General features: G+C 44.2%; 1 protein-coding gene across 1 annotated transcript; it reads left to right on the top strand.

The window, feature by feature from the left end:
• The first annotated feature begins 2,496 nt into the window (after positions 1-2,496).
• TEX26 (testis expressed 26) lies at positions 2,497-15,890 on the top strand. The gene is made up of 4 exons (XM_069467384.1): positions 2,497-2,572; positions 8,127-8,303; positions 10,435-10,596; positions 15,829-15,890. The coding sequence occupies exons 1-4, from the start codon at positions 2,497-2,499 to the stop codon at positions 15,888-15,890; spliced, it is 477 nt and encodes a 158-aa protein (XP_069323485.1).
• Positions 15,891-16,441: the final 551 nt, after the last annotated feature.

The raw sequence follows: 16,441 nt of genomic DNA, 5'->3' as shown, positions 1-16,441 counted from the left end.
GCATGCATCCCATAGATGATAAGGTGGTAGAATGGACAGGATTTGATGACTATAAGGATGTGAAAGCTAAGGAAGAAGAAAAACAGAAGGATGACATCCATCCTTCTGACGTGGACAGCTGGGCATACGCTGATGCTATTTATTGGGCTGGAACATGGCGGATGACCAAGTTTGGTGGGGAAGGACATAGGGGAAAATGTGAGTTCAGTTGAAGACATGTTGGTTGAGGATATATCCAAGAGGCAGTTGAATATACAGCTCTGGAGCCTGTGGGAGAGAGAAGAGCTGGAGACATAGACTTTGGAGTCATACACACATAACCCATTTAACTTGGTTCCTTATAACATCCATTCATTATAACCTATTTACCTCTTAAATATTTTCTTCAATATTTTAAAATTAATGTGAAATATTTGTTTACAATATTATACTATATATGTATACATACACACACACACACACACACAAACATATAATTTTCCCTTCTTCTAAGTGCTATTGAAGGCTCTCAGCCAATGAGAGCTAGCATGGCAGACTGCCCTGTGTGTTCTCAGCCAATGAGTGTTCACATGCCAGACTGCAGGCCCTATTAATCCAGGGTTTGAACATCAACATCTGCTTACATCACACAAAAAGAAACAACCATATATTAAGTGCCCCCTGCAGTCCTGCCAAACACCACTTATAGTCTAGTCAAAGGTATTGAATCTGAATCTGAGTCTCTGGATCCAGCTGCCAATTTGTAGGAAATACAGGGAACAGAGGAACTGTATGCAATCAACAAAATCCAGACCATGGGAACCTCTACACATACATCAAACAGCTTTTTCAATAGATAAATTATAATTGGTTTCTCCAGTAGATAAATTACGAAGGAAAAAAGAGGATTGCAAGAGAACCTGAAAATTAAATGAGTTTTGAAAGACATATTTGGGGCAATGAATAGGCATAATGATTTTGAGGAATTTCAGTGTAAAGGGAAAATGAGAAATATCTTAGTAACTAGAGGGGGAATTAGAGTGAAGAGAGTGTTTTCTTTTTAAGGGAGGAGAAATAAAGACATGCTTGGATACTAATGGCAATGACCCAGCAGGCAGGGAGAAATTGAAGTTGCAAGAGAGAAGTAAAATTGTTGGAGCGCTTTGCTGCAGTATGTTAATGGAAGCTCTGTAAAATAATTTAAAGAGATTTATTCTAAGGTTTATTGACCGTGTGTGTGCCCATGGCCTTGGGAGCAACCCAAGAAGTCTTGAGCAGGTGGTCCTGAGGTGTTGCGTTACAGTTTGGTTTCATACATTTTAGAGGGATAGAAATTGCAGGTAAAACCATAAATCAATACATGGAAGGCATACGTTGGTTTGGCCTGAAAGGGTGAGAAGTCTTGAAGCAAGGGTTTATAGGTGGGTTCAGAGATTCTTTGATTTGTAATTAGTTAAAGAAACAAAGTTTTGTCTAAAGGCTTGGAATATTTTAAGATAAGGAAGTCCTTTAATCAGAGAAAAACCATGATATACTGATTCAAGCGATCTGTTAAACAAATTGATGGCCTGCAGGTGTGACTTAACTTTTGTCCCGCATGGCCTTAGGCCCTGTTAATAATTTAGCATCTTATTGTCACAAGAGTCTGTTTTGTCAGTCTTATGGTCTCTGTTTTAACATTAACGTTGGCCAAGAACTGTTTTAGGGTCTTTCCGGAGTCCCCTTGGCCAAGAGGGGATCCGTTCAGTCAGCAGGGGGTTAGGATTTTATGTTTAGTTTACAAGTAGACTGGGGTCTAGTGCCCCAGGTGTGGCCAGGCCCTTCTGGGAGCACGTGTGGCTCCTCTCCCGTCACAGCGTCTGCGAGTGCAGGTGCGGTGGCCTGGAGCTGGTGTCGGGGGCTGTGCAGGCGCTCGGCTTGTGGCTTCAGGAAGCAAGGTCGTGAGAAAGAGGGGAGCCGGAAAGAGGGGTGGCAGCTGCAAGTTTTATAATAATGAAACCTCTTTGGGGGTGAAAAGGAGAGAGTGCCTGCCCTTGCCTGTCCTTAGGAAGTTGCTGAGGCCTCTGCATGGGCAAGGTTCCCCTCGGGGCTCCCAAGGGACAAGCAGCCGCCGTCTGTGCTCCTTGGCAATGTCTGGCCAGAGATAGAGTTAATGTGGGTTTTCTCCTCCCCTGGTCTTCTCTGTAGGAGATTTCTGGTTAGAAGCACAACTCTTTGAAGTTTGCAATCTCATTTTCTTGTCATCAATATGAAAAGTCAAAGAAATGCACCAAGTACCTGCGTTACAGTTGGTAAGCCCATGGCTCCTGCACGCAGGCAACTTCAGCGCAGGAGCTGGGTGTAAAGGATTCAACACACGTGTACATGTGAATACTCATGTTCTCGACTCCATCAGGATCCATATGGATTTTCTTGAAAATTGCTTTGCATTTATAGGGCTTTTTTATGTGGACACTACCTCAAGGTCAACAAAGGACAACATTAAGGGGCTGCCCCCCTTGGATACTCCCAGCTTCCATGGAAGAAGTTAAGAAAGCGATATCAAATCAGTTTGTTTCCCTTACTCAGAGAGACTTTGTGAACATAGCAGAAGGTAAACATGTTTGCTTTTCTTTTTCCCATGGTCATGTGAGAGGCACTGGAGATGCGGTGATGAGCTGCATGGGTGTGGTCTCTTCCCTCAAGGAACTCACGGTGTAGACACGGAAACAGGCAATTTTGCAAACAAGAACCGTCAGGTACACAAAGGTGAACCTTGCGAGAAATGCGGGTTGCAGGGGGTGCACAGGAGGACATCCAGCCTAATGTGGGGTGGGGGTCAGAAAAGGCTTTCCTTCCTGGGCCTGAAGGAGGAAGAGGAATTAGCTGGACGAAGACGTAGGGGAGAGTTTTGTTGCTGGATTGTGAATGCCTAGAGGAATATTTGAGGAACTATAAGAACTTCAGCATGAGTAGAACAGCCAAGGGTGAGGGGAGGGCTGAAAGAAGAGACCACCGTGGGCAGAGAGCATCAGTCTGGAAGGGTCTTGCAGGGCATGCCAAGTAGTTTGGATTTATCCCAGGAGCAGTTAAAAGGTTTTTACGAGGGTAGTGACACCATTCAGATGAGGGCTTTAGAAGCCTCATATCTGGCTATGGAGAGAAAAGTGGAGGTGGCCCAGTCTGGAGGAAGGAGGCCAGCAGGAGGCTGTCAGAGCAGCCCAGGGAGGAGCGAGGTGGCTTGATGCAGGGCAGGGGCAGTGCAGGTGGAGGCACAACCAGCAGGGTGTGGCACGGGCACTTGAGTAGATAATGTTTCTGAAACTGCAAGGGGGTTCCAGCCCAGGGCTGTTTGCTCACTGCACAGAAAGCCAATTACTGAGAAGATGAGAATTGCCAAGGAAGAAAGGGATTTTTAATACGAATGACCTCAGCTGGGAGACAGGGGCAGCAGCCTCAAATCCATCTCCCCGGCTAACAGAGAGTAGAGGAGATTATAAGGGGTAGAGGAATGTGGCTACACGCATCTGATAGATTGTGCTGGAATCAATGCAGGTAGATAGTCCGTGCAAGTTAGGGATGGCGATTCTTAGCAAATCTGGAGCCAATCACGTTACCTGACTTCATATTATGTGGCAAGGCTATTGTAACCCAAACAGCATGGCACGGGTATAAAAGTAGACACGTAGACCAGAGAGATGCCAACCTCTTTCCCCACTTTGGCCAGTGTTCAGGCCAGCATTTCAGTGCTGAAGTGCTCTTCCCCGCCTCCTTCTGTGGTTCCACTTTGTCATTCTGGAGACCCCAGCTTAGACATCACCTCCTCTGTGCCACCTTTCCTTGCTATTTTATCTGAAGAGGCCTGCCACCATCTCATTTGTTTCCTTCCAGAACCTCCTATTTTGAAGTCCTTTGTTACTGATTCTTGTTTTCTGTTGTTTTCGTTTTACTCTTTCCTCCACTATTCAGTAAGCTCCCCAAGGCCGCCATTCCCTCGGGGCCGGGTGCAGAGACTGGTGTACAGAAGGAGCTCAGTAACTATTTGCTGAATGATGGACAGACTATATAGGAAGTTCCTTTTCTCAAGCTCTGTGGATATGGGACGGAAAGACCTCTATAACTGCTGATAAACATTAAGGGTCATAGGGAAACATTTGATGTGCCAGTGTTTTTAAAAGACGTTTTTGAGCTTCCAATCAAAGTTGTCCGTTCAGCCTGGGCAGAGTACCATTCCCCCACGAGGAGGTAAACACTCAGGACCTGTCCAGATGCCCTCCTGGTCTGCCCCCGTCTGCGTCTCTCCCTTCCCTCACCCTGCCTGGGTTCGGGCCGCCCCGTCTCTCCGTTGGTGATCTCCACTCCGGCTCCCCTTGCCAGCGTGGTGCCCTCAAAGCCGCCATCTGTGCTACAGCCATAGTGAGTCTCCGGATGGGCAACTTGATGTCATTTTACAGCTTGAAACCCTTTAGTGACTTCCTGTTGTCCTCAGGATAAAGGCATTTGCCTTACATGAGTCCTGTTCGGTTTGGTCCTGGCCAGCCCCCGCCTTCTCCCTCGCCAGTCCCCACGCTCATGCATGAGACCGAGTTGCCAGCCGCCCTCCAGTCTCGCACCCCTCCTGCGGCCTCGGGCCTTCTGCACACACTGCTTCCGCCCCCGGAGCACCTCCCCTCCCTTCACTCAGCCCATATCCATGCGTAGCTCAAGTTCAGGTGTCGGCTCATTTCTATCCTGGAAGCCTTCTCTGGTTGCCCACTTTGGGTGGTGGCCGTCCCCTGTTTTAGCAGCCCCTGTTCTTACCTCTTTTGCAGGACTTATCACATGACATCACATGTCATTATCTTTTGTGTGTGTGTGTTTGCTTCTCTAATACTTGAAGCATCTGAAGCACAGGCCATGTTTTAGGCCTGTATCCTCATGAATGAATCAATGCAAGTGAGTGAGAAGCACGAAAAGGTGCTTGTTTTCACATTCGGGTTTGGAGAACTTGGCTTTGATGAGTCAGAGCAGTTGACACAGACAGCACGACTAGTTCCCAGTCAGCTAAAATTATGTGCCGATGCTCCTAATGACTTCGAATGGTCCTTGCTGTAAGTTTACTTTTAGATTGGGGTTTCTGCAGATGCCATGCACAATCTTAAAATGGGCCGATTTCTTTCTTTGGGCTAAACCACTCTAGTATCACAGTTATCAAGTGGAAAAGAAACGGGGAGCTGAGCTCCTGTGGGATGGCCCCCTGGAAGGGTCTTTGGGTCAGGTTCACTGAGTCATGGTTATTATTTCTGCCTATACTTCAGCACCACTGTGAGGGTTCAGGTGTTGGTTGGATCCCTTTATATCAGGAAACTCTCTTCTTACTAACGGGTGCAGGAGCTCATTAACATGAAAGTATATAGAGACAATAAAAGCCTTCCTTTGTTGAGAAGAATGAAGCCCACACTATGGAACGAACAGTACACCGTTTATTAGGAGTTACCTTAAGCATAGATCACACAGGCAGTTACTTGAGTGCGGTTCAGATATTAATTGCTAATCCATAACAATTCTGTTTCTAGGGTGCTTTTTTGTTCACTCATTAATTTAATAAATATTTAATGAGGTCTATTGCTGATAAGTACTGAGGATCAATAAGGAGTGAGACTTAGTCTTTGTCTTCAAAGGAACTTAGGCTAAGTCCAGGCCCTGGTTTTGCTTTTTCTGGATCTTCATCTCCAACTTCCTACTTCTCTACGGGTCCATCCTGGTGCATGTGGACTAGGTGTTTAAGACCCTTCGGAGCCTGACCCCAACTCACCTCTCCTGTTTCACCCTCAACTACTCCTCCCTCCCGGCACACCCCACCCTTCTGCCAGCCAGACCGCATTGCCTGGCCACGCTGGGGACTGTTTGCTTCCATGCTGACCTATCCTCAGAGCCCTGCGCTGTGTCTGCCTTTTAGTCCTTGTCTTCCTCGTCTTCCTCCTCTTCTCCGACACAACCCGTCAGTCTCAGGGCTTCTCTGTCACCTTATTCAAAGATCTGAGTCAGTGATTCCTAAGCACATTAGAAGTTTGTTCACAGGGTAAGTGCCTGGGGCCCACGTCTAGAGATTCTCAATGTCTGGGATGAGGTTCAGCAGCTCTATTCTGAGAAACCCTTCCTGGGTGATTCTGACGTCTTTTCTCCACCAGAAAAGCACAGTTCCCAGTGTTACGGTTGCAAGATGTATCGCATCCCACATCTGTTTGTCCTGCAGGTATCTTTCTAATCACACCAGTTGTCTCAAGGTAGAACAATGATTTAATTATCTATAACCTTGGCAAACAGCACAGAACACATACAGAAACTTAAAACATTTGCTGTTGAATGGTAGCCCTAGGGAAAAGATAGAGATATATGTGTCAAGTATTTGAATGGATATTTGTTTTTCCCAGTAGAGCTATTAGTAAATTATAAAAAAACAAGTGTCTCAGTCCATTTTGTGCTGCCGTAACAGAATATCCGAGACTGGGTAATCTATAATGAACAGAAATTTATGTGGATCCTGGTTCTGGAAGTTGGGAAGCCAAGAGCATAGTGCTGGCATCTTGCAAGAGCTTTCTTGCTGCATCATCCCCTCACAGGGGATGGCAGAAGGTAATAGGGCAAGGGAGTGTGAGAGTGAGAAAGAGAGGGAAGGAGCCACATTCATCCTTTTATCAGGAAGCAACTCTTGCAATAACTAACCCACTCCCACAATAATATTATTAATCCATTCATGAGGACAATGATATAATCACCTCTCATTAGTCCCACCTTCCAACACGGTTGCTTTGGTGATTAAGTTTCCAACACATGCTTTAGGGGGGGACACATTCAAACCATAGCACTGAGTTATAGATGGAAATTATAAGAACAGTATCAGATGATTTCAAAAATATCTTAAGGGGTTCCCTGATTTTGAGCCCTACAATTTCCTCCTATGACTACTTAGGGGCAGTTTAGGAGGTCACTAATGAGGACTACTGAGCACCCACATCCTCTCCTCCAAGGTCATCTAAAGTAAGAGGCCGTATGTAGTGTAACCCTCTCCTCCTCTGCTGGTCTGGCAGAAATTATTTTTAAAAAATCAATATAAAAATGCTCTCAGGTGGCAGTAGATACAATTATGTATCCTTTGATATATAGTGTATACCAGTAGATGCCATTAACAATCATTGGACATACAATGTATATTAGAATTTATTTTTAAAATACCTCCTGAAAAACTAATTTGGAAGATAATTGAGTTCAGTGTCAATAGTAATTTGCACTATCTGGACATTGTTCATGAAACCCATGTTTTTAACATCTTAATCCTTCTGAATAAAGATGATGTTGTTTGATGTGGGTCTGAACTAAGGCTTTATAGCAAGAATTAGGGGTGAACTCATTCCAAGTGAGAGAGATGGCTTGTGACTCTCTCCTCTCTAATCTGTTATTGTTTGTGGAACTAACTTCAGTGCTTCATAGATGTTTACTGATGATATATCTAATGAATATGTTTTAGCAGAGATATTTCAAAGAAATAATAGTACTATTGTCCACTAATGACAATGATGTTACCTAACCCTCCATCAGTGAAGGATAAGCTTTGAATGGTTCTTTCCCAGATAATGGGGATAATATATACCACCCCATCTAGGGCTGTCAGATTAAGCAAATGAAAACATAAGATGCCCAGTTAAATCTGAATAATAACATACAGTAGATAATGAGTACTTATATACACTTACACTAAAAAAGTGTTCCCTGTTTATCTGGAATCCAAATTTAGCTGGGCATTCTGTGTTTCATATGGCAACCCTATCCCAAATCGCTCACTCTGCTGCCCCGCCTGCCCAGGGACTAGGCAGACCTGGGGGAGTGACCAGTGCCTTTCATGTCCACCAAGCAGAACAGACGACCACTCTTCGCTGCCATACAAATATATTCATTACAAACTACGTCTAATCGTTTGAGCATATACTTCCTGTGACCGATAAAGCAGAAAATTATTTCTTGGTTGAGGTGTCCATGTAAAGTACATTGACTGTTCCTCTAAATACAAGAAGAGTGGGTTTTTTAGTATGATAAATTGGAAGCTACTGCCAGAAGCAAAACGGAAGCAAAAAGCTACTTAAAAATAGCTTACAGGTAATTATTGCCTTCTGTTTCTACCCCCACCCCAGCTCATAAGATTAAGAGAAGTCCTCAGGTGTCTCTGGAATGGAAAAAGTTCCTTCCCCGACCTCTAGACACCGAATTTCGACGGAATTACCAAATTCCAGCTAAAATTCCCGAGTTTCAGGATTTCAGTTTCAAATATGGATGCTACTCGAGCCTGCCAATTGCTTCTCAAGGTTTAGGTGAGTACACCTGTAGTTTTTAAAACAACGCTTATAGATCCTAAGTCCTGGCTCCAACACTTCTCAGTGCAGGGGGCCCGGGCAGCCAATTTCGAGAATGGTCACAGAGAAAGCCAGTGGTCTCGCATGGGATTGAAACCTTGTTGCCATGGCTCCCACCCTTAAACCCATGGAGCTAGTACATCTCGGAAGAGGACTGATGGCTCATGCGATGAAAGGAGTGTAGTCTCTGCCTAGGAGAAGCAGTGACTGGGATTAGGAGACACTTCCTCCTTACGAAGTAAAAGGAAGGACACGGTGGCTGTAAAATGACAGAATAAGAGAGGTGGAAAGCAGTTAGTCTTGTCTGTTATCCTCATGGCACACCCCTTGAAAGTTTTTTAAAGTTCCATGCCCAAGCCACCCCCAAGCTACTGATTAAGAGGAAAACTTAGTGTCCCTCTGAAACATGATTTATTCCTGGCACGGAGTCGGGGTCAAGTAGCACTTGAGATAAAAATCACAGAATAGAAGCTTAGCATCTTGGGGGCAGAAAGTAGCCTAGAAGTTACCTCGCCTGGAGCCTCACGTCGTGTGAATCTCCTCCACCCTGTCCTTGCTGATGACACTGTCCCTGTGTACACACTTCAGAGTAGTGTCCCATCTCCAACTGTTTAAAAAGTTGTAGCAGCTGGAATATTCCTTGCTAAACTTCTACTCATTGGTACTACTTCTTGCCATGAAAGTTAATAGTATAAAGCTATTATTCTTTGAAAACCTTATCATATCCCTTCTAAGTCTTCTCTCTTCCAGACCCTACAAATGCTCTTTTCAGGGTGTAGTATCAAATCCACTCAGCAATGTAGTCCCCCATTTTGGCCAGTGGCCCCTGCTAGGGCACACCTGGAACTAGAAGGTATTCTTAAGGTTTACAAGGATGGGGCACGTTGGAGAAATTAGGTTTTCACATCATGTCTTCATTATTTTTTTTTTTCATCATAGTTCCACGAATATCAGAACCCACATTAAGTGAACAATATTCAGAATCAAATATAAGTAATCACTTTGATTTGGGGGTTGCCTGTACCTCATGCCCCCATGAGTCTGAATGGAAAATGAGTGTTTGCTATAAACACCATCACTCTTCCAAATTGCTTGTTCAGAGACGCCTGGGTCCCTGAGAGGTGGCCTCTTAGTGTGCCTTCCCAAGCCTGCACAGGAGATGTCCTGAAAGAAGAAGCTTCTATGAGGGCCTTTCTTTATTAAGCAGATGGTGAATGTGACCATTGTAGGGGCCAACGACACCCTTCCCCTTTGCCCTCTGAAGATTTGCTGAAAAGTCAACTGACAAAAGGCAGAGTGAAAGGAGAAGGGGCATACAAATTTATTAATGTGCACGGGAGTCATACAAAATATCAGAACTCGAAGAAATGGCCAGATGATTGTCACTTTTATAGCATGTTAAGGTTACAGAAGGAAGGTGGGCTCCGAGCTTGGCAAAACAGGTTACGGGAGGAGGGAAGCGGGGAGGCCTGGCTAGCAAAGGTGGTCTCGTTACATAGAAGAAACCTCATAGGCAGCAGCCCTCGGAGAGAATAGATGGTAAATGTTTCTTTCAGACCGTTAAAAGTACTAGGCTCTCAGCTAATCTCTCCTAGATCCACACAAGGGAGAGACCCAGAGAAAGCCTGGCTAAATCAGTGCCGACTTTCTCTCCAGATGCAAATCTCCCCCACAAAAGCCAGCTTTGCAGGGGTACTTCTGTCTGCAGGCCTTCTGAACAACCATGTCAAAATATGTTGGGGTGAAATATTTTGGTTTCCTTTACCATCTTAGTACGCTGAGCTGCATAAGAATCTGGTTGATGGAGCACTTCTTTTCTGAACGTGGTGGACAAACTCACCCTCTGACCGCTGTCCCCCATCACTGCCACTTCCAACAGCCACAGTCCAGGAGTCCCAGCGGCTCTGGCCCGCCCTAGTCACGGCATGAATCTATTTCACACAGCACCTTCCTTTCCAGTATCATTAAGGATGCCGATTAAGCTCCGGGTCGGGCTCAGGGCTGTCAGGGGCGCGTTCAGACAACAAGGGCAAGGACGCTTTGCTTGGGTGACTGCCTCCATGTCTCTCGTCCCCTGTGTGTTTCACAGTCCCGTCCGTGCTGCACAGCTACTTGTGGAATCAAGCGCACACGCAGAAGCAGACCACATACCAGAGCGACTACGAGAGAGCACACCTGGATTTCTTGATGCTTCTGGACTCCTTTACTCCCTCTCAAGTCAAAGAGTACCTTCAGAGTGTTTCCTACAAAGGTAAGACGAGGCCTTGAGTTCCTATTTCATGCACTTGTGGACCATAATCCATTGCTTTACGCCAAATAGAAGTTGTTCCGGTTTCTAGCCGCTGGAGTTGAATGCTCACAAAAAGGAAAATATTGCCTCAAAAAAAAAAAAAAAAAAAAAAATACCTCATAGTGTTGTGCTAACCTCAATCCACTGAAAAGAAATTTCTCTGTAAAGAGGCCCCGGTGACTGTATTCCCACTTACTAAAAAGGAGACATAGAGCTTTGCACTCACTCCTGAACTCATTTTGCCTGCGGTTGAACTGCTCCAGGGTGGTTTCTCTTTTTCTTATAGCTAATTGATTTTCTCCAGTGGGTGATTGTGCTATCTCATCATTTTGTTTTATTCTGTTTAATTTTATTTCCTGTCGGCTGGTACTTTTTTGGTGACAGGCTTTTTAAGGTACATGAGACTCTGCATCTATCACACCCTCAAAGAGGGCAAATGCCGTTCTCAGGATGGTGTGGCGTCACTCCACATGACGAAGACTTATCCCAGTTCAGGACTGAGTGAGTGGAACAGATCTGGGAGCATCTCGGGGGCAACTCGTCAGTGTAACTGAGAATGTGCAAAGTGTCACCACAGAGAATAAAAGAGTTTGAGGAGGGGGATCGCATGCTCCCATTCCTCACGCAGGAGCACAGAGCCCCATATATATTTATGTAAAGTGCATTCGCATGTCACTAAACTAAGGTATCACGTACATTATAAAACATACAAACTGTTAAAGGAGGAAGTAAAAAGCAAATAGAAGCGGAGGTTTTAATATTTCTTCCTGCACCCAACAGATCATCCCCTGAACCCCACCTGGCACTCTTGGTATGTGGGGCCACTAACCCATTTTGTGCCCCGTGATGAGGTTTAAGCTCAGGACTTCCACCAGCTACGCAGGAGCCCTCCAACTGTTCTCCGTCTCCTACCTGACTCTGTTGGGTCCCCAGTTGCTGTCCCCAGCCACAATCAGAAAACCTTTCTCCTCTGAAATCCTTGTTGAAACCCTTTTTCTCTGGGATCTCCTGCCTCAAGCAAGACTGAAACCTCCTGTAGGCAAGATTGATAGGGAGTTGTGTGCACATGTGTGTGTGTTGGGGAAAAGAGGGTATTTTCCACCCTCACGGACTGAGGGCTGACGGCCTTAAGACCCCTAAAAGAGCTTTAGTGTTGGGTTTCAGGGAAGTGCAAGGAGCAGATGTTTCATCCCACGTTGAGGCAGAAGCAGAAGCAGGTACTTTCTACCGGGAGGCTCATTCCTTGCAGCAGAGGCCTCTGGGCCAGTCTGACGCTTCAGAAGGACACCGAGACCTGTCTTCCCACAGGCCGGGCCAAAGCTCCCCAGCAAGCTTGAGCCTGCCTTCCTGTGCTCCTCAGCTTTGGTGCCTGTGCGTAAAATCCTCCTCTGCATTTCAAAAGGATCTCTTTACCTTTAGAAGCCACAACTGTTGAGCCCTGTAGAAAGAATATTTCTGTCTTCCCTAAGCAGATGCTCCCACTCTCCCAAGGACTTTGCAGTATAGATGCAGCTGTTGCCTCTCTGCCCTCGAGGAAACCCTGTTGGCTTCCGGCACCCCAGTTCCTTGCTACGCGTCAGGTGTAACCCAAGCCTTAGCAGGTGAGCGAGGGGCTCCCCAGAGTGCTCTGGCAGCCTCTGCTCACCTTGGATCTACATTGTACAAGCTCCCTAGGTAAGCTGATCTTCCAGGTAAACACCATCTCTCCACCCGATTGGACTTTCCTCCCCAGCTGATGAGACGTGAACTATTAGCCTACAAGGTAGCTTTAGGACAGGCTGGGTTTCATTTCTTCTTAGCCCTCCTGTTTTCCTGTTCCCTTAGGGCAGCGCTGGGGAGGCACCCAAAGGCTCATGCGCAGAGCTCTGCTATCTGGTGCCGACCTGGCTCACACAGCATCTGCCTCCCTTAGGTTTTGGCTTCTCTTTCCTAGCTCTGCTTTAGAGCAGCCCATGCCTCAGTGCCAGCTACGCGAGAGGCTGACAAGCAAATGGGAGGTTCCCTTTGAATTCTTATGCCCCAAACCTCTTGTCATTTTCTAGTGTCAGGGATGACACTAATGCTTTTCAGCTGGCGAATATCTCCGCAGTGCTTTTGTGGCTGAGCGCCTATGCAGAGAATAAAAGAAACCTGGCAGATGTATGAGGCTGAATCATTATCAACTCAGCTGAAATTATTTTACTGGATTAGCCCTCGTAGGTCTTAGGCCAAGATGGAACGGGAGCCCAGAACATGTCTATTTGCAAGAGAGAGGGAGGAACGGAAAGGACTGGCCTCCCCTCAAATAATGGCCAAGTCAGGGGGTGAGGGGCGGCGGGGGAGATGGGGTGGGGGTGGACTAGAGAAAACTCTAGGAAGACAAAAAATAAAGCTAGAGAGGAAGGGAGGAGAGAGAGCTACAGGCAAACCTTTAGTTTCCATTGATTCTGTGCATTACTGCTATTTGGCATTGAGTTTATTTATAACTTGAGGAGATTGAACTAGATGTCTTCAGTGGCTCTTCTACTTGCAACATTATTTTAATCCCCTAGTCTGATTTAGATCACCCAAAAGCTGACTCTTCAGGCCGCCTGTTATCAGTTGGTAAAGACTGTGTCGTTGGCCCACTTTGTCCCCACTTGAAAGGTAAAATGATCTGAAATCCAGTTTTCTGTGAAATTGTTCAGCTCTGACTCCCTCCCCATCTTTCTCCAACTGCAAATCCCGTGAATTTGCATTTCTTCCTCGCCTGTGATTTAATAGTCAGAATCCATTTATTTATTCCTTCAGTAAACTTCATTGATTGAAAACCTATAATGCTCACTTGATACAAAGATACATAAAAAAAATCCCTCTTCTTGGGAAACTCATTGTCTCGAGTGGGAGACAGACACACAGTTATAATGTCATAAGCTCTGTAATTGAAATAATCTTTGGGTATGATAGAAGCCTGGGAGAGATTCTCCCAACCCTGGGGGTGGGCAGGGAATGAGGGAAGGCTGCTCAGAGGGGGTGTCCTTTAAGTCTCAAAGGTGAATCTGCATGACAAGGAGAGGTGGGACCATGCCTGGCAAAAGGAACAGCATAAACAACACCAGGAGGGCATGAATCTGTGTCTGTACATAGTAAACAGGGGTGGCATTTGAATTACAACTGGTAGGCCTTCTGAACAGTTATTAAGTTGACCTTAAATTTTACACACACACTCTCATCTTTTTTACTAATTCATGCCAAGCTTGATTCATCTGGTATCTTTGGTATCAGAAGAAAGGATATTTTTTTTTTTTTTGCTTATTTTAAAATAAATTCTTTGGGATAAAGTTTAAAAAGAGAGACAGTGCTTACAAGCTTACAATGAAAAGGACTGACAGCAGCAAATGTTGAAGACGGGGAGCAATGAGAAACCTCTGTACACTGCTGGTGGAAATATCAAATCGTACAATCACACTGGACACAGTTCTGGCAGTTTCGCATAAAGTTAAACATATACTGTGATTCAGAAATTCCACTTCTGAGTATTTACCCAAGAGAAAAGAAAACATATGTCTACAGAAGGGCATGTACAAGAATGTTGATAACCACTTTATTCTTAATAGCTTCAAACTGGATGCAACCCAAATCTCCATCAACAGGAAAATGGATAAATAAACCGTGGTATATTCACATAATGAAATACCACTCGACAATAAAAAGGAACGAATTATTGATGTATACAACAAAATGTATGAACCTCAAAAACATCATGCTGGGCAAAAGAAGCCAGACACAAAAGAATACCTTCTGTATGATTTCATTTATGTGAAAAGGTCTACAGTAGGCAAATGTTATCTACGATGAAAGAAATCAGAACAGTGGCTGCCTTGGCGTAGGAGGTATTGACTGGAAAGGAGCATGGAGGGTCTTCTGGGACGGTGAAAAGGATCTATATCATCATATGGGTGTGGGTTACAAGTAGGCAAGTGTCAGTTCATCTGCACACATAAAATCAGTGCATCTCACTTTATGAAAAGTATACTTCAATTAATAAACACTGGAGTCAAGGTATGGAGAAGGGCAGGGATGGTTCAAAATTAAACACAAAGGCTGGGTGTGGTAGCTCTTGCCTATAATCCTAGCATTCTGGGAGGCCAAGGTGGGAGGATCGCTTGAGGTCAAGAGTTCGAGGCTGCAGTGAGCTATGATGATGCCACTGCACTCTAGCTCGGGCAACAGCATTGTCTCTCTTTTTTTGAGACTGTCTCAAAAAAAAAAAAAAAATTAAACACAAGCTCATAAGAACAAATAAATGGAAATATAATTGGAGAGAAAACAGGAACACACACGATACACACATATATGCACATATGTACATCCCTGATCTACGGACCTCAGCTGGCATTTGCAACATGAGCAGGGTAACGTGAACACAGAACATGGTAACATGACATCTCCGCACTCTCACTCCTTGTTTGTTTTGGCTGCACAGATGACAGTTGCTGGGAGTGAACAAAGTTTTACAGTTCCACTCTGTACTATTAAAAAAATACGTAAATAGGATTAGGAACTCACAGATGTTCAGAACCAGACAAGACTCCCGCATGTTACAGATGAGGAAACTGAGGCTGGGCACTTGAAGGGCCTTCCCACGGCCAAACAGCTATCGGTAAAGGATAGCAAAGCCTACCAATGTCGGCGGGTGGGAACAGCCCCGGCGTCTACGACATTTTTGTAATAATAATCTCTATTGTTTAAAATCACTGTATATTCCTCTGCACCCAGTAATAAAAGGATAAGACTACTATTTACTGAGTGTCTTTGATGGGCCAGGCACCATCTCGGTAGTTCACACACAGCGTCCCTAATCCATGCTGACAGCTGTGCAAGGTGAGTACTGCTACCTGTATTCAAAGATGAGGAAATGAAGAATTGGAAAGGTTAAATGCTTTGCTAATACTTGCTAGCACAGAAACTTCAGTCTGTTTGGTTCTAAAATCCGTGGTCTGTCCAGGAAGCCTGCTTAACCCTTGAATGTAAAGTTTACTCTTCTTAATCAATACTTACACAACTGCACCTCTTTAGTTATTAAATGCAATGGCCTTTGATTATTTTGGTCTTTTATCAAATTTGTATATTTAGTACTATTATCAGATATTTTCCTCCTTCCTGGAATTTCTCTATTTAGCATTTAAATACTTACATGGAAATTTTCATCTTGTTTTCCTTTGTAATTTTCAGACAGACAAATTCTGGATCGCTTTATTCGTTCTCACTGTGACACTGACAAATGGAAGAAATGAATAAGGAAAATAGTTCCAATGAAGAAAATCTGAAAATAATGGAAATGCTAGGACATGCCTAGTCATTTTCTCAATAATCAAGGAAAAATAAGATGCAAATTGCTCCAAATATGTTGTGGTAGCTATGAGTTTGTATATTTTGCTTTATTTTATTTTTAAATAATAAAATCATTTAAGGCTACACATTTTCCCCTGAACATAGCTTTAGCTGTGTCCAATAGGTTTTGATATAATGCTTTTTCTTTTCCTTTTAGGATATTGAATTTGAGGTTTCAATTTTGACTTCCTCTTTGAGCCAAGAACTATGTGGAAGAGATTTCTTAATTTCCCAATAATAAGAGAATTTTAAAATCTTGTTATTGTTGGTTTGTTTTTTGAATGAATTAAAGTAAAAAGATCTCTGATTTGGAAAGTTTATCAAAATTTTCTTTAATGCCATTAATCAATATCTGATTAATTTTTGTGTTATAGAAATAAAGAGAAAAAATATACAGTTTATTGCATTTTTCAAATCCCTTATGTCTTTATCTTAATTATATACTTGAACTATC

This window comes from Eulemur rufifrons, chromosome 4, assembly GCF_041146395.1.
Source record: "Eulemur rufifrons isolate Redbay chromosome 4, OSU_ERuf_1, whole genome shotgun sequence".
NCBI lineage: Eukaryota > Metazoa > Chordata > Mammalia > Primates > Lemuridae > Eulemur > Eulemur rufifrons.
Note: the sequence above shows the minus strand (reverse complement) of the source record. Positions and strands in the feature narration are given on the sequence as shown.